This window comes from Paramormyrops kingsleyae, chromosome 18, assembly GCF_048594095.1.
Source record: "Paramormyrops kingsleyae isolate MSU_618 chromosome 18, PKINGS_0.4, whole genome shotgun sequence".
NCBI classification, from domain to species: domain Eukaryota; kingdom Metazoa; phylum Chordata; class Actinopteri; order Osteoglossiformes; family Mormyridae; genus Paramormyrops; species Paramormyrops kingsleyae.
In genome coordinates, this window is record NC_132814.1 from 10,792,848 (window position 1) to 10,814,537 (window position 21,690).

General features: G+C 38.0%; 2 protein-coding genes across 5 annotated transcripts in view; both read right to left on the reverse strand.

Annotated features, from left to right (window-relative positions):
- Nucleotides 1-17,620, reverse strand: part of LOC111838004 (transcriptional coactivator YAP1-like) — a 31,278-nt gene extending 13,658 nt beyond the window's left edge. Inside the window, exons 1-3 of one of the 2 annotated variants that reach the window (XM_023800541.2) lie at nt 17,016-17,620; nt 16,478-16,681; nt 14,825-15,060 (exon numbers count right to left, since the gene is read on the reverse strand). In XM_023800541.2, coding sequence (XP_023656309.1) covers nt 14,825-15,060; nt 16,478-16,678 — 437 coding nt within the window. In that variant the 5' untranslated portion in view covers nt 16,679-16,681; nt 17,016-17,620. Of the gene's footprint in view, nt 1-14,824; nt 15,061-16,477 lie in introns of both variants that reach the window. The other variant, XM_023800540.2, reaches the window with a different exon arrangement.
- An 81-nt stretch (nt 17,621-17,701) lies between these two features.
- Nucleotides 17,702-21,482, reverse strand: cfap300 (cilia and flagella associated protein 300). 3 transcript variants are annotated; one of them, XM_023800544.2, is made up of 7 exons: nt 21,403-21,482; nt 20,356-20,437; nt 20,202-20,274; nt 19,766-19,923; nt 19,457-19,629; nt 18,359-18,425; nt 17,702-18,128 (listed from the first exon to the last, which is right to left on the reverse strand). In XM_023800544.2, the coding sequence occupies exons 2-7, from the start codon at nt 20,431-20,433 to the stop codon at nt 17,997-17,999; spliced, it is 681 nt and encodes a 226-aa protein (XP_023656312.1). In that variant the 5' UTR covers nt 20,434-20,437; nt 21,403-21,482; the 3' UTR covers nt 17,702-17,996. The 3 variants fall into 3 exon arrangements, with proteins under 3 accessions (XP_023656312.1, XP_023656311.1, XP_023656310.1); XM_023800543.2 differs by lacking the exon at nt 21,403-21,482 and adding an exon at nt 20,992-21,106; XM_023800542.2 differs by lacking the exon at nt 21,403-21,482 and adding an exon at nt 20,525-20,813.
- Nucleotides 21,483-21,690: the final 208 nt, after the last annotated feature.

Sequence of the window (21,690 nt, forward strand, 5' to 3'; positions counted from 1 at the left end):
TTGAGTAGAAATAAATCATGTAATTTGTAATAAAATACTTTGAGAGGTTGTATTTTATGTATTTACAATACTTCATAAAATATGTCTATTTATTTTCTATCATTTTAAGAACTGTCACCACCAGGCTTACAGACTTTTAAATATAGCCTATCCCCGTCTTTGGCTAGATACAATTAAATCACATGACATCCTGATGGGTCTTGCACGCTCTTTATGAACTTAATTTTCTCATAACCAGTAAGAGAAATGAAGCAGCTTTGGTGCTCATTGTAAAATGCCTAAACGTACAGTCTGTAGTAAAATATACTATCAGATATTGCTCACTGAATATCATTATAGTACAGACAAATAGAACAATTAGCAAACAGCAATGCTGCGCTCTAGAATTTGTGAATTAACTTGCTGGCCTGTTAGTTGCATTCTAGTTAATTTCAGGCATGCTCAGGCATCTTCTGGTTTTTCATATATGGAACCCTTCACTACTTTTCTAGAAGTGAAGTGAATTTGGTCATCATCAGGGAATTAATTCCATGCTTTGTCTATGTATTTATAATTGTATGCTTTGTCTGTATTTATTCAATTCAATAAATTTTATACAGCGCCAATGACAACAGAGTTTACATAGGTGTATATACTGTATATATATATATATATAATGTGTGTGCGAGAGAGAAAATATATAGATATATAAATATATCTTTAACTGAACAGTCCAATTTGAACAATCTACATATCTTTCAAAACTATTTAATTGCAAGTATTGCTTTAAAGCATAGCAATTCCCATATTAATTAAAAGCACAAAAGTACTTAGTGAAATTCACTTGTATTTAATTTTTTTATTTATGAACCATTCATTTTTCAGTTGTTGCAATACAGACACTGAACCATTTGGAAGAATACAAACAGTAGTATCTCTACTCGCTACTCATTTGTTGTTCAATTTGTGTATTTGTGTTTCCTATCAAATATGTTTACATGCATACATGTCGTCCTGGATTTAACAGATGCATGATACCTTTTACAACAATCTTCCTGTATTACTTAGGTTACCCCAAACACCACTCATGCTTACCAAACCCCTATAACCAAACTTTGAAAGGAATAAATGCTTTTTCCATTATGGCATATAAAAATGAAAATAATAATTTCACAATTATCGCTAGTAATTTTTAAAGGTTTTCAGTCTCAATGGCAAATACATTCAAACAAGTATTTTACCCACTATGCAGATTAATGCTTCTCAATCTGGTCCTTGGGGACCTCCAGACAGTCCACGTTTTCGCTCCCTCCCAGCTTCCTGCCAGACAGTCCACGTTTTCGCTCCCTCCCAGCTTCCTGCCAGACAGTCCACGTTTTCGCTCCCTCCCAGCTTCCTGCCAGATAGTCCACGTTTTTGCTCCCTCCCAGCTTCCTGCCAGACAGTACACGTTTTCGCTCCCTCCCAGCTTCCTGCCAGACAGTCCAGGTTTTCGCTCCCTCCCAGCTTCCTGCCAGACAGTCCAGGTCTTTGCTCCCTCCCAGCTTCCTGCCAGACAGTCCGCGTTTTTGCTCCCTCCCAGCTTCCTGCCAGACAGTCCAAGTTTTTGCTCCCTCTCAGCTTCCTGCCAGACAGTCCACGTTTTTGCTCCCTCCCAGTTTCCTGCCAGACAGTCCAAGTTTTTGCTCCCTCCCAGCTTCCTGCCAGACAGTCCACGTTTTTGCTCCCTCCCAGTTTCCTGCCAGACAGTTCACGTTTTTGCTCCCTCTCAGCTTCCTGCCAGACAGTCCATGTTTTTGCTCCCTCTCAGCTCCCTCCCAGACAATCCACATTTGGGATTGGGAAACACTCATGTAGAATAAAGTTTATATCTTATTTTTAACAAGGGATTAATGTTTATTAATGTTCCGAGAATTCAGAAGCCTTTCCTCACTTGACAATAGTGGGGAATAGAAATAAAACCAAAGTGCAATATTATGGGTGGGAGACCTGAGCCCCTCCAGGATCCCCCTGAATGCAGTTATTAACAAAATGTTAAGTACTAATGGATAATTTACATGAGCAGTACCTGAAAGTCATGCAATGCCATTCCACTTTATGGTGAACTTACTCAACAAAGGACTTTCTGGACTTTCTCTATGGCAATTCTGGTATCTATTTAGTGCTTTCCTGAACTGTCATAGCTCTTTTTTGCGAAAAGAACTGACTTTGTTTGGTGGCCAGGGGTGAATCCTGCCAAAGGCATGATGGATAATTGCACAAGGCAGCATCTTGAGGGGAAGCTCCGCCCCCACATCTGAGACCCTGGGGGTGATGCCTGCCAAAGGCATGATGGGTAATTGCACAAGGCAGCATCTTGAGAGGAAGTTCCGCCCCCACATCCAAGACCCTGGGGGTGAAGCTTGCCTTCCACTGGCACTGCTGGTGGCCTTAGTCACAGGACAGTAATGGTGGCCTGGTTCACTTTAGCAGATATTGATACATTGCATGCAGCTTGTGGGACTAGAGGTGTGGAAGAGCAAAGCTCTAGGATTTCTAGGTTTATGGTAGGAGTGGTGAAATTAACATGGCAGTATAGTATATCTGCCTACAAGACAGCGGTCGCTGCTACATACGGATTAACATGGCAGTATAGTACATCTGCTTTCAAGACAGCGGTCGCTGCTACATACAGATTAACATGGCAGTATAGTACATCTGCTTTCAAGACAGCGGCCACTGCTACATACAGATTAACATGGCAGTATAGTACATCTGCCTACAAGACAGCGGTCGCTGTTACATACGGATTAACATGGCAGTATAGTACATCTGCTTTCAAGACAGCAGTCGCTGCTACATACAGATTAACATGGCAGTATAGTACATCTGCCTACAAGACAGCGGTCGCTGTTACATACGGATTAATATGGCAGTATAGTACATGCGCCTACAAGACAGTGGTTGCTGCTACATGCAAATTAATATGCCAGTATAGTATATCTGCCTTCAAGACAGAGGTGGCAGCTACGTATTGTTACATGCGTATTTGTACATACAGTGCTACATGCGTGTTTTCTCAATGATGATCCCACAATCCGCAGAGTAATCGCCTTCATTTGACCATAAAAATTAAGGAATTAAATACAGTTGACTCACATACACTTAACTTTGTGAAAACCAGTAGGACCAATGAAAACACTTTTTTCAAACATTCAGAACATTCAGCACATCCTCCAGTTCCAAGCACACCGATAAAATGATCGTATTAAACAGCAGTTTTCAAGGATTCTGGCAGAAATGCTACAATCAGCAGGAATGAGCCAAACTGGAACAGCTTACAGTAGGAGGACAGTATGTGAAGGAACAGCCTGAGAGCAGTCAGAACAGCCCAATCATCCACTGCACGATGAGCGACAGCAGGGATGAAGGAAAATTACAGGCATGCACCTGTGAGCCCATTATAACAGGGGGTGCTAATCACCTTGCAAAGCCACACACATCAATGATGGGGGGACTGTCTTTTGTATTGTAATTAAATGGAAAGAGAATCGTATTTACATGAATAATATACCTTGACTCACATTACTCCTTCAATCAGTGCTGGTTTTTGTGTGTGATGGATTTATTACAGTAAACCTCTCTATTCAGTCTTTTCCGTACCTTCACAGCTTACATGATGTAGGAACCTGGTTTTTTGTGTGGTCAGGAAACCAAAGAGTTTAATAACAGCCAATCAACTCCAAATGAAATGTTATTACATATACTGTAAGAAAGGGAGTACACACAATACCCCATAATGCAAGAAATTTAAAAAGCAGTCAATTTATGTAACAATCTGAGATTATGTGAAATGTAAGCAGCTTATTTTGCTTTCTGAAATTTTTGGGGGAAAAAAAACACAAAAATACAATGAAATATCTGGATTTTGCTTTACAGTAATTATTGGGAAGCTATTGCTACTTCAGCTTCTTAAGAGCCTTCAAGAAGAATGTTACATAATTTCACATTCAAAAATGAATTCACATTTTACAATGAACGCTGACATGGGTCCAACAATCTATTAAAATATATAAGTATTTCATACTGTATTCTAGTATGTTTTTATAGATAAAAACAAAACAGGGCTTTTAAAGAAATGTCCATGTATGAAGAAAAGGGATGTCAAAAAGTGATTCCACTTTTGTCACTAGTTCAGAACAAGTTTATGCTGTTGCATGTGAAATCGCTGTTCATGAGCTGTGGCTACACAAGACGATCTTTCCTATTTTGGAACATTTCTCCTTTTTTTTTTAGATTTTAAGTACTACAAAATAATGCATACATACAACTTAAAAATACACCTACAATACTCGTACATTACTAACACATTTTCATTATACTATTTAATTTCATTCTTTACCCATTTAACAATGTTTATAGTGTTTTAAACATATATTAAATAATGCTTAATTTAGTAAGTGTTGCAAACTTTTTACAACAACCAAATGCACCAAACAATATGATTTAATTTACCAGCACACACAAGAACTTCTCCTTAACTCAAAAAGCAGTTACAAATGTATATTTTCTATGTGCCGTACAATAGCGCACTTTGCAATTCATTCACTGCTCAAAAGCAGAGCGCTAACAGTAGCAGTCTTTGAGAGATGCTTTGTGAGGATGCCAGAAGTTGGAATGCTGGGTGGGGTAACTTGTCAACACTGCTGATCCTGTGCTGCTACTTGATGCCGTCAATTGCTGTTGACAAAGGGAAAGAATTTACAGCCACCTGCAGCTCGCTATGGCATCACATAATCACATCAAAGCAAACAACAGGGGACGACCTGGAATTAAGGCCAAGACAAAGTGGATACTGTCTACAGTTTAATGTTGCTTTGTAACCATGGAGGTTTAAAATTTCCCTAGCCTAAGTAATCTATAGCTCTCCCTTACTAATTTATGCATTTTGAGTAACCTTATTTTTGACACAAAAAAGACAATTCTGATAGTCATTCATTTTTATCATCGCAACGGCACTACTGACAAGGCAAATGAAAAATGTCAGTGAATGTACTTAACGTAGAAGATCTGGATTAACGATATTAACATCAACTCCATCCTAACAAGAATTAAAATGACCGAACAAGGCATGCTTTTGCACTAGGATTCCAATTCCTGTCCTGTGTCTTTGCCATGAAAGGGAGTCAAAACCATTTTTCGCTGATCTAACACACAGAGGCACATAGAACAAAAGTGATTCCTTCCTGACCAAAGACGGTAAACTGCCCTGCAGTCCCCCAGCTCCAAGAAAAGACACAAACTCTGCAAACACCCCACGGCTTGTTACAAAATATCATATTTGTTAGAGGTGGATTGTTTCTTTTAAATTAGTTGCTGTCATGTTTAGGCCATTCTAAGAGTTAAAAAATTCTCCGGAGCTGTTTGAAGAATTCCTGTGCTTCCAAATAATGAGTTATATTACATCAAACAATAGCTTATCGCCATATCCAATTGCGTATACTGTTGCTGACCACAGCAGTAAAAAAATATACACATTCTAATGGATGTTAAAGCTGATCAGAAAAAGTCTAATCAAAGCATGAAGCAGCATTTTAATCAGTCCAGCCAATGTGTTTGCTACCATCTCCAATAGTACTTCAGTATTTGTCTTATTAAAGTATAAAAAAATAAATTAAAAAAAGCAATTTTACCCAGAATATATAGTTTCACATGAATATATAAATTACACTGGGCCACATTTAATTTGTCGATAAATTGTTTGTTTATTATGCATTGTTATATGGAATACTAAGTTACAATATAATCTATATATTCATTTAGCAAAACTCTTATTCAATGCACACTGCAACTGAGAAACCGGGGTCCGCTATAGTCCTTGCTTTAAGGTATCTAACCTGCCTATTTCCCAAATCTCTACCTAGAACCTCTCTGAATTACCCTGATTAAATGTAAAATCCAAAGCGGTTTCAGCAACAGGTTTCACAAAGGCCGAGGGATTGATTGGCAGAGAAGTTCCGAAATTTATCAGAAGAAAATTGAGTTATAATTCTTTGACTAATACACATATATTAAATTAAAAAGTGAGTTGTGTCAATGAAAAAATTTAGTTTACCATTATGCAAGAAATGAGACTTTTGACACACCGGCTACAAAAATCTACAGCAAGTATTCGTCTGTGTACATACGATTCCTGATTGTCAAATTTTGTTTTACATAAGCAACCCACCCCCCTCCCAAAAAACATTTCCCTAATTGTTCACTTTGCAATTTTCACTTGTAAATAGAGTAAATTATGGCTGTTAACATTTAGGTTGATTCTGGGACAGTCCTATACAGTATATGGTAAATCTGACTGACTGACTTTGGTTCTTATCAGAGTGAAGTTCTGGAGGCAAATTTTGCTACAATGAAAAGAAATTTCTAAAACCTCTGAGGAAACTCTGTTCTTGATGCCTATCATCCTGGAAAGGTAGACAGCAATATCCAAGGCTCTGGGGTTCCACCAAACCAAAGTGCAAGACAAACCACATGTCCAAATGTCGGAAGTTTTGAATAGTGAATCTTTCCAGGACTGACTGTCCTCCCAAATTTTTCCAAGCGCAAGGTGCAAGGTTGTCCATGAAGCAACCTAGAACAGGGTCCCTCACCTTAACAACATTAACAGGTCAATGTTCATATGATTTCCAGAGACACATATAGCAAAGTGACTTAGAAGGCAGAGTACCAAGGCAGTAATGACCACTCACAATGAAGAACCTGAATGATTACCTCAGTTTTACCAAAAACAGGATGATCGCCAAAAGTTTTTAGCCAACTCGGGCCAAAAAACAAAAAAAAAACAAAAACATGTATTTCTCAGTAAGAACCTCAAAAACTGTCAAGAATAATGGTGGCAGCATCACAGTTTGGAGAAGCAAGTACTAAATATGACATTCTTGAATTTAACTTGAATTCAACTCCATATTTTTGGCAGCAAAATCACAGTTAGGCATACGCATTCTTGATTAAGAATCAAGCATTCTTGACTGCATTCTTCCTTGATTAAAGTAATTTTCTGACACACAACATGAGCAAAATGAAGTATTTACCACGAAAATGCTCCCATCTCCTCCGGCACATAATACACCCCCACTCTTGCCTAATTCTGACCTCCAGAGAATGCAAAAGGACAGAATGGAGAGAACATCCATTCATCCATATTCCAGGATCTGTCATGTAAGCCAGACCTGCATGGAGTTCACAGTACAACTGGGAGGGGATGTCAATGCATTCTAGGGCACAAGCACAAACACAATTTAGTTGGTAAATTAAAGACATTACTCAAAGGAAAGCTAAAAATGTGGGGCAAACATACAAACTTAACTCAATCAAACCAAAGTAGGAATCATGAGCACTACCCAGAATGTGTGAGGCCACCAAACTACCCACTAAGCCACCACCCCACCCAGTCATATAAACTTTTAATAAATAAATATCACTGTTGATGATAAAACTTGTTTGACATATTGGCACAGTCATGGCCAACTTGTTTGAAAATCACTATGGCAACACCGAGCTGGTTATTCCAGAACCGGCCTGTTTGTATTCAGCCTGGAACCCACTAGCTGCCTGAACAAGATTCTCACAAAACCCTTTTCAAAAAACTTATTTAGGAATAAAATAAAGGCATAAAGTTGGTGTGGTTGCTCTATTGTGATGCATATGTACCCCCCTTGCAAAAAGAAAAATCATACAGTAGCGAGGGCTGTGACCACGAGTGAAACATTTGAACCCTTATTCATTGGCATGGATGCGTGTCGGACCCTAGGCTGCAGAACCCTGTTTACTGGTAGGATCTTTTAAGATCAGATCACCATAAATCGTAAACCAACATGTACATTCCTATCCAGATGAAGTGAAGCAAATGCGTCCTGGTTCCTATGAAAACCTACTGTCCTACAGAATGAGCTCCCCACCAACTGAAAAATGATCCTGTACCGAAACGGAGACTAGACTTTCAAAAATCCAAATGGCAGTAGGACGGGTTCCTAGCTTGAAATGTACATTTGAGATTCCATAATTAATGCTATTATACCATAACAATCAGTGCAAGGAATGCTTTTCATATTAAAACTTCAAGCACCAAATGTGATCAAATATTGTAATTATTTTCTTTTTAAATTGGTAAAAACAAGATCATAATAATGGTCCATAAGGACTTCGTCCTTTGGACCCTTAATATAACAAGTTGGTTTGGTTCAAGACAAATACTTGTGCCCCTCACAACATACCAGACAAGGTGGAAGAGGAAACACAGATTTGGCTTTTGTTCCCGTCTCAGTAACTCCAAGCAGTGGTGCTGAGCTTAATTAAAACACCTTACAAACGGTTACAAGAACATGGGCATGGAAACACGAGGGGATGGAAACCTGTGAAACGTTCCTTAAAACTTTGCCACTTCAATCAGCTCAATCCAGTGCGATTAAGTGTCATGAAAACTGCATTTTAAATAGCAGAAAATTTAACTTCTGCTTGCCAATTAGTACTGAAAAAATCTTTCACAAAAAGCATTTATCGAATGCATTGTTTTTCCTTGGAAATGTATCCCCCCAAATAAAGGCCTTATTCAGATGTACATTATACACACAGTGCTGACCGTCAACCCATTAATCAGCTATCTAGAGTGCCATCTTCTGACAGGACATCCCCCCATCACCCTCCAACCCTGGCAGGCTTCATCCCTAATGAATCCAAAAAGACTTAAGTGTCTTATTCTACATTGTATATGTCTGGTTTGTCTAGTGGAGGGATTCTGAATCACCACAATGCAAACACAAAAAAATTGTCAGGACTGCAAAGTTCTTGTTATTGTCACAATCTTACCTGCACCTTGTAGGTTTGCCTTTTGGTTGCATGCAATTACATCTACCAATCACTCCACAGCTTCAGCAAATCTATAAATACGAGAGCCGCCCTGAACACTCAATTAGCTACTTGAATGAACGCTCCCTGTATCAACAACAATGTACTATTTTCATATACAGTACTGTGGAAAAATGTTGAGAGAAACTCTAACATGAATCAGATTTTCTTTTTTTTTTGCTACTTACTATCAATCAATACCAGATTTTCCAGTGGTGCAGAGAAACAATGTTTTTGCGCGGCAGTTGAGACCTGCTTTTCCAGAGCTGTGAATAAACACTGCCAAGCTGCCAAGCTAGAACAAGAAAACATATGTGCTTAAAGAATTTTAGTGGTCTTAGCAGGTAAAACCTGTTTACGTTTCCTGTACTACGTTCACATCAACATTTATTAATCCAATCATAAGTAAGAATAAGCAAAATAAAACAAAAAACCAAATAAGAGCATAGAAAACAACTGTAAACTGTAAATAACTAAACTATACCTGCTCAAGTTCATCTTAATGTTTATGTTCAGGTAAATTTTAAGTATATAAAAAATTAGACTGTGGGGCGGCGTGGTGGTGCAGTGGTTAGCACTGTTACCTCACACCTCTGGGACCTGGGTTCGAGTCTCCGCTTGGGTCACATGTGTGTGGAGTTTGCATGTTCTCCCCATGTCGTTGTGGGGTTTCCGGTTTCCCCCCCACAGTCCAAAGACATGCTGAGGCTGATTGGAGTTGCTAAATTGCTCATAGGTGTGCATGTGTGAGTGAATGGTGTGTGAGTGTGCCCTGTGATGGGCTGGCCCCCCGTCCAGGGTTGTTCTCTGCCTCGTGCCCATTGCTTCCGGGATAGGCTCCGAACCCCCCACGACCCAGTAGGATAAGCGGTTGGACAATGGATGGATGGATGAAAAATTAGAATGTAATCTTTTGCTAGGTGCAAGGTGTCAATCCAATAAAAGTAGCTAACAAGGATGAAGTATACAATTCTAATTTTCAGTGTAAAATGTGGAAATTCAAATCCCAAATGTTTGTAATTCGAGGGATAAGTGTAATCAAAGACAATGTCTAATTACATGCTGAGGTACTTTTGATATTGTGCATGAATAACATACCCTAATTACCATGAACCGAACCAAAACAAAAATAAAAAATGAGTAAGTGTAGCTATATGTGGAGATAAGTAATACTATTGTTCAAATAAGCCGCTTTTGATTTTGGAAACCGACTGTCCAATTAGGATGCATTACCAGTAAGGATGGGAATTGACCTCCTGATCTGAAGAGTTCATCTTGCTTAAAATGTTTGTTGATTTTAACACGATTTTAGGTGTACATTTAAAGACTGCGTCTTCTTACATTAAAAAGCCTTTGAGTTCTTCTCAAAACATCATATTAAAACATCAACATAAAACTGTTCAGTACAAACTCCAGTGCCTACAGCAGTAGCAGCTTTTAAGCAATTAAAGGTTCAGAACTAAACATGCAGCAAGTGATATATACGGCAAAATTACCAGTATTGTGTTGTAAAGGATTTTAGGTACTGTGAATTACATAATCTGATTACAAGAAAAAAAAAAACAAATATTTGCAATTAGAGTAAATAACATTCAAAAACACTTCTGATCAGATTACTTGAAAGAATTACCGTTTTAAAGGTTTACATTTTTAATTAGGCGTGCATGAATGTGAATAAATCTGTTACTGTCTCTGCAGCGGACTGCTGATCAAACCATTTTGATATACACTGATCTCTCATCCATTCTAAAGCACAATACAGTGTCTTTGGATATTTGCAAGATGGGGACATCTGCATTTGACCACTGGATGTACTGAAAGACCAAGAGTTCAAGAGGTTTATCCGTCACGTACACAGTTGCACACCTACAACATGTAGTGAAATGTAACCCTGGTTACTGCAAGCAGCTGTAACATTGCAATACAGCGAAGATTCAACATATAATTTAAATAGGGAGGCATATTTTGCATGACCTTTCTTGCTAGGTAGTTAATGTTAGCTAGCCATCTGAGTTCTGTCAGCTGTATCTAGCTGGCTGAAAATAGCTAGCTAGCTATTTGGTTAAATGTAGCCCATGTTTCTAGCGAGCATTAGTCATTTACCAGCATGTAGGGCTGGGTCATATGGCAAAGTATTTTATCATAATAATTTCTGTCATACAAGGTTACCTGGCTAGCATGAGATTTTCAATTTGAGGCAACTCTGCACACAGGTTTACATGCTTTTACATACATGTAACAGTTTTTTTTAACCTTGTAAAACTACCACAACGCTTTTGATGTAGCTAATTTTAAGTTTATAATGAAATAATATAGATTTGCTGTAAGATTTCCTGTGTGAGCAAGAGATTCTGAAAGCATGATGTGTGAGAGTTGGCAACCCTGCTCATCAGTCGATGTCGATAATTATCACAAAATAGTTCAAATTATTTCATTTCTCCAGTGCTCAGTTTTTCTTTTAAAATCCCTTAGGATTAATCTTAAAACAGATTCCAAACAGTTTGTTGCTGATTTTTTCTCTGTCTACTACACTGCTTGTTTCAAAGAATGGGACTGACAATCCATCCTGTATTGAGAAATAAAGAGCTGTGCAATTTGTCCTGTATTTCGTGATCTCACCCCAACCCTGTTCATGGTCCGACTGAATAATGGAAATCAAAATTGTCAGTGTCTATGACTGTAAGCCATTGCATGTTCCACTGAATAGCAATGCATGGTGTGATTGAATAACTTTGCAATGTTTCCAGTTTTATTTGGCACAAGTTTTCGGCAGAGTTTACAATACAAGTCTCTTGTCAGACTACATTGCCAAAGTACCACCACACAACCGACATCTTTTTTGCCTTGTTTATCCACAATATCTCCTTTTAAGATGTTGTGGCTGCTACACTGTCACCATCTTAACCCACACTTGAAGTTTCCTCTGAGGAAGAGCTCATCTCTCCAATGACTCACATGTTTGTTTCACTGAAACCGTAACACCTGCCTTGCGCCACTAACTCAGTCAATTTAGCTAGAGGTTTGTTAGCCATTGGTTGTCTGTTCCCAACACTATTGTATGATTGGTAGGAATTACTTCTGTTTCTGTGATGTGATTTTGTGCTATCAGTCAATGTCCCTTATTGACAGTTTTATTGAAGTGTCTCATTTTCTTATTGTTTCTATTTTATATGACAATAAGTCGATAAATCATTTATACTGCTCAGCCATATTATGAAACGAATAACACCAATTAGATCAAGTCATTGTATAGAAGAAATCTAACTAATCAAATTAGATTACACATTTCAAGTAATACAAAGAATGACACTACTGATAACATTTTTAGTTAATTTTATATAACTTGAAATCTATACATACGAGTATTACTTTTCTGAAGTAATCTACCCAACACTGAAAATTGCCACCTTTACAGCATGTTAATGAAAACAAGCTGGGTATGAAAATGAATCTGAACCGACGATTGAGACTGTTAACTGAAAAATGTCTTACTATATGTTTAGTTTTTAAAAATAAACTAAAGTGAAATTCTCTACAGAATATCAATGGTGATAGACTGAAATCTGCTTAGCTTTCTCAAAAAGGACTCAAAGCACGCCCCAAAGCAAGCCAAGAGCACTATCTAATGGGGTCAAAAAAATACAGCATATGGTTCGTGAAGCTTCATTTGGCCATCACTAGTTAAATCCAATCATGGAACGCCAAGTTATCAATGTTGATCTGCAACTTTTTTCTCCTCGCCAAAACCACAGATAGGTTACCTATAACTTCCAATTAAAATCTTGCACCACTCGATTCAGTTCTAAAGAACACTTCATTGAAATCAATGTCTAGATGATGCACCCATAAAAATCACAAGCTGTGATTAAAGCTTCTCAAACACTGGCTGTCAGTGTCGAGTACAGAATCATAGCTTGATCCAGCTCCTGTGTTATTAGTTAACACTAATGTACATGGACAGCATGCAAAAAAAGAAAACCCCTTTGGGACGTATTCATTGAGATAGACTGAGTTCTATGATGCGACCTCTTTGTGGTCCACTGTGATTGTTACATTATTGTGTCACAAACAATGCACCAAATTCTCAATAATATGCACACTGCAATGCCGAGTTTATGCACACAATGAAATTCTGAATCAAGAATTTTAACTAAATCCTTTGAAATGAAGCCATATAAATCAAGGATAAACACCTTACAAGGCTGTCGGCACCACAAAAAAAAATGGATAATGGATCAGGTGGACCTCACACAGGAGAGACAACGATAATTATTTCAACATGGTGGACCTCACAGAGGGGAGACAACGATCATTATTTCAACATGGCTCAGCCAAGATTTAAATTAGTACTGCTCATGTAACAACTGCTAATGTATTTAAAATGATCCAACTGATTTCTAAATATAAAATAACTACAGCACATAAGAAAAATGCATGATGGGTATACACCCTATTTAATTCCCAAAGCAGGTGATTGAGCAAGATAGGAAACACCCTGATGTGTAAAGAAGTTTACACCCCTAAGCCAGTATCAGCTTTCAGTCATTATCACTGCCATGTGTAGAATTATTGGTACAGCTACAAACGTTGCATTACTGAAAGTGAGCAGATAATCCATGTCAGGCAGGACACTTTGAGCTGGGACAGGTTTATAAACTATCATTTCAATTAAAAGGACCTGGATTTCACTTTAGATCTTGCTGCATGCTGATTGGTCAGTCTCCTATAATCACGCATATGTCACTAAGGGTGTTTTTCCACCGCACCAGGTACCATACTTTTGGTACTTTGAGAAAGTACCAAAAGTACAATACTTCAAGGTGTTTGTTTTCCGCTGGTGTAAAAACTGGTACTGACGCCAAATGACATCACAACTCGAGGCCGGGTACTTTGTACTGAATTCAAAAAATGGCTGTAGTATATTATACGGCTTGGCAGTGTGCAATATTAATACCAACATTGCATGTTATGCACATATAATTCTTGCATCTCTAGTCAGCTAAATTAAAATAAGGCTTTTTCTTATTTGCAATTCAGTACGGACATTATAGCGCAGGGGGGTAAAGTTTGGCTAAAATGTTTTTACTCTGTTTTTCTGTCATAGGGGAAAAAAACCTTAGCAAGCTTTGTAATTTTAATTATTATTCCTTTTATACATTCTTATATGTTTAAAAACTCACGCTCTAACAAACTATGTTTCTCAGAAAAGAGCTAGATGCCTAAATTTTGCTGTAACTGTCACCTGTACAATGATAGTGAAGGAATTCTATTCTATTCTAATAGCTGAATCATCTGAAAAGGTATTATTTTAAGAGATAGCTTATGATACAATGAAAATCCTACAAAAGACTTTTTGAAACAATGAGCTCTGGTTCAATTGTGCAAAAATCTCCCTCATGTCATGTCCAGAAGCTGAGGCCACAAAACATATTTCAAGCACACAATTACAGACTATGATGGTCCGTGTTACAATATTTCGACTTTATAATGGGTAAATATTTTTTACTTTTAGTAGATTATTCAATAAATTGCATAAGATATTACACACTATTATAAAACAGGCTTTGTGTTAATGATTTTGCCCAACTGTAGGCTACTGTAAGTGTTCTAAGCATGTTTAAGGTAGGCTAGGCTAGGCTATGATGTTTGTTAGGTTAGGTGTTCTGTATTAAAATGCATTCTCGCCTTATAAAATTTTCGCCTTACGATAGGTTTATCGTAAGCTAACCCCATCGTAACTTAACCCCATCGTAACCAGCAGAGAGGCTTTATTATACTTTGTCCACTAGTTCTTCATTGTTTTCTTGACGATCAAAGAGAAAGCATCTCTTATATGAAGTTACATTCATATATTGATATGAAGTATGTGTGAGATTTGCGGTGACGTGATAAAAGGCAAACACATCCATACACACCGAGTTATGTTGGATCACTACTTGAAGACTGCTTGAAGCAGACTTACTTCAGAAAGTACCGCTGTCCGGAGGAGGTCTTTGCCATCTCCCACCCTGGCGGGAGAGGCACATCATCGGGGATTTCATAGGAGGATTGGCGATGGTGCTGCGAGGAGGATGCAGGAGGTGCAGTGCCAGCCAAGGCTGCAGGAGACAAGGAGCCAAGCTGGAGCGATGCTGGGGAAGAGTGAGCCCGTATGTGCTGTGGCGTGAGAGCACCAGAGGTGCCGGCGTCCGTGCTCACCTGGAAAGGAAGACCGTTCACCTTTGTTAGGCTGAATGTTCTACCTAAAAATCATATAGAATTATGTATATTATACATTCATGGCTATTGATAAGACATTTATGCTACTTCCATATAGTATAAAAAACAACAACTTAATACACAATGAAACAAACGTACATGTTATTCAGTGCTACGGAATAAAATCACAAGGGAGCATTTACTGTTCATTTCCATTCAAGTAACATCTAAATAATGAAGCTAGGAATATGGTAATACTGTTTTGGCCTGCATCGCCTTTACCTCGGAATGATTACGGATCTCCCAAATGAGAATAAAAAAAAAAAAATTGCATATCTTGATCCCATTTGACAGAGACTCTTGAATACTTAAAATTATATGTAAAATTGGGCAGAGGGATCCAGAATTTCTAGGTATACCGAGATTTTGGGAAATATACATATATATCGGGAAATGTCAGTTCATCTTAAAGACAAAATCTTCATGATTTAAAAACAAATCTACCAACACTGGCAGTAGAGTAAGTTGTCCTACAGTATTAACCACTCCATATTTACTGAGATCAGCCAGACACAAGGTTGCCAACTGAGGTTAGTTGGAGTGAGATTTTCACTTCGCGCACACATACACTCATTTACATGTAAGTTACAGTTTTAGTACCTTGTAAATAGTTTGTAGGATTTTTGATGTAGCTAATTTTACGTTTGCAATGGAATAATATAGATTTGCCTTAAGACTTCTTACGTAAGCGTGATAGTCTGAAAGCGTTAGTGTCACGCCAGATGCGTGAGAGCTGGCAACCCTGCAGACAATAGTATTTCATAAAGCAGACACCCCAGACTAAACCGTTTATAGGCTACAATTAATCAGATAAAAAAAAAGTTGGTTCGGAAACTATCTACGAAAATGTTTTGTCATATGTAAACACACATTCTTAAAGACAATTTCCCCGGTCCCTCAATAGTCCAAGCATTCACAAATTAAAGGCCAGTGTTACCTATAATATTTCTTTGGCCTAAGTACAATTTTCCACCATGTAATGGTCAGCTCATCGAAGTATATAGTCCATTGGTAATATTTGAATCTCGATCTTCTACTATGTAATTGGAAAACATCGGATTCATGGAGTATAATTTTAATATCAGATTGGTTTCTTTAAAGTAAGCTGAATAGTTTTGTAGCAAAGTTCATGTTCAAATGCTTCTATATTACACAACACACGATATAATTCAAAACAACGCTCGCCTAGAGATTGCTCATTTTGATCTTTTGTATTTCTTCTGCTCATTATCGCAGTGTTGGCTTCAATCTCATGAATAAAATCACAAACGTTACAGATAAATTGTCAAAAATAAATGAAGGGGGAGGGAATGGTCTCTGAAGTGCAGAGGCGGTGGGGGGAGATGTTGAAGCTTACTTGTCTGGAGTGAGACTTTGGATCTGGTTGTTGGAAGAAGGACTCTGGAAGCTTTCTCATCCTCATGGGTAACGTAGGGGGGACGCTCGCATTTTTCGGGTTCATTACAGCATTGAAAAGCGCTTCCAAATCGGTCTCGGAATCGCCCCGGACGTGGACGATTTGATGACCGACTGGAGGGTTATGTTGGCCCGGATCCATCGTCTCCGAAAGAATTATTCCGTGCGAAAAAGATTAAAAGTCAATCCAGATATTTCGGAAACCGACGCACTGAATGTGATTAAACGCAAAACTCAAGTAGAACATACAAAAATTCTCCCAAAATCCTTGATTTTTCTTTTTGTTTGATTGTTGCAGTGCGCTATATAATATAAACAAACTTATACTTTTTTTAACTATCTAAAAGGAACGTCAAAAAGAAGCAATTTACATCTACAATAACGGTCGTGTTTAATACGTGCAATAGGCTATAAAAATACAACTACAAGCGAATAAAAACTAGCTTTAAAGCATGTTTATTTACTATAAATAAACTTACATTTTAAAATCTATTTTCCCAGTCTCAGACACGCTCAAATTTCCTTCCACGAGATCGGCCTACTTTTCCATGCATAGCAAATCAGCCCTTTTTCATCATGCTAAGTTTTGTTACACTTTGTTCTAAACTTTCGCTGGGACATCAAACTTTTATGACTCATGTGATCCTTGACTCAGAGCAGGCGGAGCTTTGTGTCGTTATTCGGAGAGGGAAGGGGAGCTTAAAGCTGCAAGATTCCCATTTGTGTTAGAACCTGCAACTTTCGCAAGATCGGTGTTTTTAGGGAGAAGAATCTGGTTCCATCTCCTACCCTAGCATGCTGGTAGACATGTAAATAAGCCAGGATTTCCTGAAGACCCACAGAAACCTCTGAACACTCAGGATATCCGAGTAAGATGCAGCCTGTGTAATTCCGAATTGTTGCCTCTTGTAAGTGCTAAAACTCGTATGCAGTTCTGTCGCATGTGAAAACATTTGTCTACAACAAACAAAACAATGTGGATAATTAGTGCCGGTTACTGGCTAAGGGCAAGACGGGCAACTGGCCAGGGTGGCATCTTCTGGGCACGCACCAAAGGCCCCCCTTCTCCCCCGGTACACAGCTTCTACCAAAAGTTTGATGGCCGAAGGTAGTGACGCTTGGGCGGGCACCACATGGACTGCGACTATCACTCCTCACAATCAGAGAGTATTTGTCGTTAAATAGTTTATTTTAGTGCAATAGTGGTCTGAACAATAAAACATTATAAAAACCTAGAATTTACCTACAATGGATAAAACACTCGAAAACTAGAGCTAGATCACGTGCTCTATTATTATTAGGCTATACACATCTTTAATACTATGTAACTGTGACGACAAAAAAAAAAGAAATTACGATAAGAAAAAAATGACTTCTGCCATTGCATCTGTAGTTTTATGCTGCCTGTTACTGTAGGCCAGTGGCATTTACATATTTTATAATTTGACATTCCATTAATCTCAGGTTTTAAAAAGCCCAACTCCAAAGGAATGGTACAGAACATGCACGTGCCGCTTCAGAGGGTCGACAATTAAATAGACAAAATTCTGCTCTTCTCTAGTTCTTGAAGGGTAGCACAAGCCAGATTGATCCTGAAAGGAATTCAAAATATTTCATATTACTCTTGCATGCATATTTGACTGGAAAAATGGCACAATAAAAGTGCACTGTACAACAAAAGTGATAGGGGGAATGCAACAAAATCGCTGTCGATTCATTTTACACTTCAAATAGGTTGTGTAACAGTACGTAAAGTCAAAATATTTTTCTGAACAGCAATAAGAAAGACAAAATAACATATAGAATGATAAACGTCACTTACACAGGCAGTTACTTTCAACACAGTTGAAACGACGGTGATTTCTTTAGTATCCGGATCTTTCCGAACACTGGGGGGAAAGATAAACTTCATGCACTCCAATGTCAATATGATTTCTGCAAAACACTTTACACTAAACAGCGATTCAGTATGAAGGAAGGTGCTGCTGCCTTGTTAGCAATCTGATGGAAAACAGGAAACCTTCAGTTTACTAAAGGGTTTACTGTCATATTCAAGGTATAATCTTACCATCAAATTATTATTATTATTACTACTGTTATATTCATTCTTATTATTAATGATACTTTTATTTTGGAAGCCATATATTGCATCAGGCAAGTCACCTCTATAAACATCTCATGTCGTACACAAATATAAAGTTAGTAAAGCTAAAACTACGAACAGGTGATTCTGTATGAGGTGCTTAAGAATGGTCATGCACTTCAAGGTAGTACTTTTACAAAATTTTAATCCTTCAAAATTTAATTTGGTTGGCATGGAACCAATTCAGTTACATATTATGATCACATTATATTAATTATAAGTTTGTTATCATATTTAGATATATATACAGAAGTTGGTGTTATAACAACATCACTGCTATACCCAGTAGCATACCTAGAAATTCTGGGCCCCCTAATAAAATGTCACCTTGGGGCCCCTTCCCAATTTTACATATAATTTTAAGTATTGAAGAGTGCTGTGCCCCCTGATTCTGCCGGGGTATCCATTCCCTTCTCACACCCCAGGCTATGCCTCAAGAGCAAATGAAAATCAGGTAAGATGTCAGATTGAGCTGTGATTAGCCAGCAGATGGCGATATACATTTCTCTTTAATCACGAAAGCTAAAAAAAAAAATAAAAGTCTGTTGTATTTCAACAAAGCCATCTGATCTTAACCCTTTAATCATCTATCCATTTTCTGTAACCACTTGCCCTTATCAGGGTCACGGGGGGTCTGGAGCCTATGCCGGAGCAATGGGCACTCACACATGGCAATGGCAATGGGCACCCCCCCGTGCAATCTTCAGGTAAAAAAATAAAAATAAAAAATCAGGTACATTCAACACTATACCACTGCATACTGTAATTTGTACTCACCTAACTAGATCTTTGTATATCAATCTGGTTGTCTCAATGTAAGGACCGATGACATCCTCATACTGGCAAAGCTCACCACCTAAGCAGATGTGCTTGAAGAGTCTGAACAGAAATTCTACACGATTTTCCAGGCTGATTATTTCATAATTTTCAGAATCCTCTATAAGAAGCATCTTTGAAAAATAGAAAAGGACCAAAGTACAAATTTAAAAAATTAAAGGTGTTTAAGAAAAAAGAAAAAAAAAAAAACACACGCAAGTAGACAATTGTTACTTACTATAGTTCTTACTTATAATGATGAGAACTTACTTTTTTCAGCTCATCAAAGTCAGTGTAGTGTTCATGTAAACATTTTACGATATGACCATTAGGGTGTAATATTCCACTATTGTATAAGGGGTCAAAAATATCCATTGAAACCTTTGTGCATGGAATGATTTCCACATTTACACTGGCAACATCTCTTTCTGCAAAAAGACAAGTATGAAATAATGTTACATGGCTATAATAGGCCTACCTAATACCTAATTAAGACAGTGTGCAGTGTTTAGTGTTTTTCCTTTATGAATATTATACAAAGCAACAAATTGCCATACTGTACTTACTATATAAAATACTTAAGATATACTGTCAGAATTCATGTCATTTGTTTTAGGTTGCTTGGAACCAATTAACAGGAAGCTTAAAACAGGAGGTTGAATTTAACAAATGTTTTCAGCATCAGAATATAAAATGTGCTACTTACCAAAAGGTTTCCACAATTCCAAAGGATCAATCACCTTCAAATTGGAGATAACATTTGGATCTCTGAAGAAATCCTATACAAATGTGCGTTAAAGATGTAGACATTGTTGTCTGGATAACAAATAAAATCTGTAACTTAATGTAAATGTACTTACTGATACAAAATCATGTTTCCTGTAAGGGTGAAACAACTGGTCAAACGTAAATGCTTGCGCAGAGATTCTCCCCAGCATAGACCTATAAGAATTACAGCATTAATTAAAAACAATTAAAATAAAGTTTTGTATTACCTACTACATGAAGGAATTTTACAAAACGAAAAACCATTTCATGAAGAACTCTGTGGTTTGTCTGTCCTGGGTGAAAGCAAAGACTTTGGAAGGAAGCAGACTGAAGGTGAACTGCTGTTTCAGCGCTTGCTCTCCCACGGCCATGTTTGAAGGAAAATATGTAACCATGGTAACAAAGGGACACGGACACACGCGCGCATTGCAGACTTGCACTAAAACCACGTCAGTGACAGATGGACGGTCACGCCTAGTACGAAGCGAGTCCTTTGGGCTTTATTTTCGAGTTTTGGTATAATGAATTACTTTTTATACGTGGTATATTAAGGATTGCCTACTCTTACGCACCTGGTCTGACACGCTTTCAGACTCTCATGCTCACGCAAGACATCTTACGGCAAATCTATATTATTCCATTTTAGACCTAAAGTTAGGTGCATCAAAAGCGTCGGGGTAGTTTGCAAAGCCTACAGACTATTTCCAGGATAATAAATTGTTACTTACAAGTAAGTGCATGTTCAGACTCTTATCGAATTGAAAATCTCACTCCAGCCAGCTGACCAAAGTTGGCAGCTTTATATATTACCATGACCATTCACGCTGCACGCCTAACCTGCTCCGAGCAGGTTTAAATTCTGACTTTCGGATTAAAATATGCGTAAATCCCGCCCATTTACCGAACACGTAGCCTATATGAGAGATTCCCTTTGAGTAAATATTAGGGATGGGCGATAACTAATTTTCTTTTAGATACCAATTCAAGTAGATACCGGGGGTGCTGACGATAAAGCCCCCCCCCCCCCCCCATTATTTATTATTAGGTGTTTGTTTCTCAGCTGTTCCTTGTTGTGGCTATATTTAGGTCCACGTGTGTGAAATGACAATAAAGTCATTTGACATCTTGGTATGACTCACTCAAGCTATTAGAGGAACAAAAAGAAGTGCAAAAGCAAGAGCATATAATATAGGGTGACCAGATAATCCATGTCAGGGAGGACACTCTGAGCTAGGACAGGAATTGTATTTTACCATTTCAATTAAAAGGACCTGGATTTCACTTCAGCACTGAGCTCTTGCTGTGTGCTGATTGGTCATTCTCCTATAATCATGCATGTGTCACTAATGTTAATGTGAAACAGCTGGATGTGTCTTTCAGTCAAGGAAACAAACCAGTCAAAGCACAAGAAGAGCTGAACTATTTAG

What these genes read in the sequence shown, in the direction of transcription:
- cfap300 (XM_023800542.2), bottom strand. Translation starts at nt 20,658, where the DNA reads ATGGTTACATATTTTCCTTCAAACATGGCCGTGGGAGAGCAAGCGCTG. An exon ending in GGAATTGTGGAAACCTTTTG is followed by an intron (nt 19,924 to 20,201) that starts GTAAGTAGCACA and finishes GTCTTTTTGCAG; the next exon opens with AAAGAGATGTTGCCAGTGTA. An exon ending in ACTTTGATGAGCTGAAAAAA is followed by an intron (nt 19,630 to 19,765) that starts GTAAGTTCTCAT and finishes TATTTTTCAAAG; the next exon opens with ATGCTTCTTATAGAGGATTC.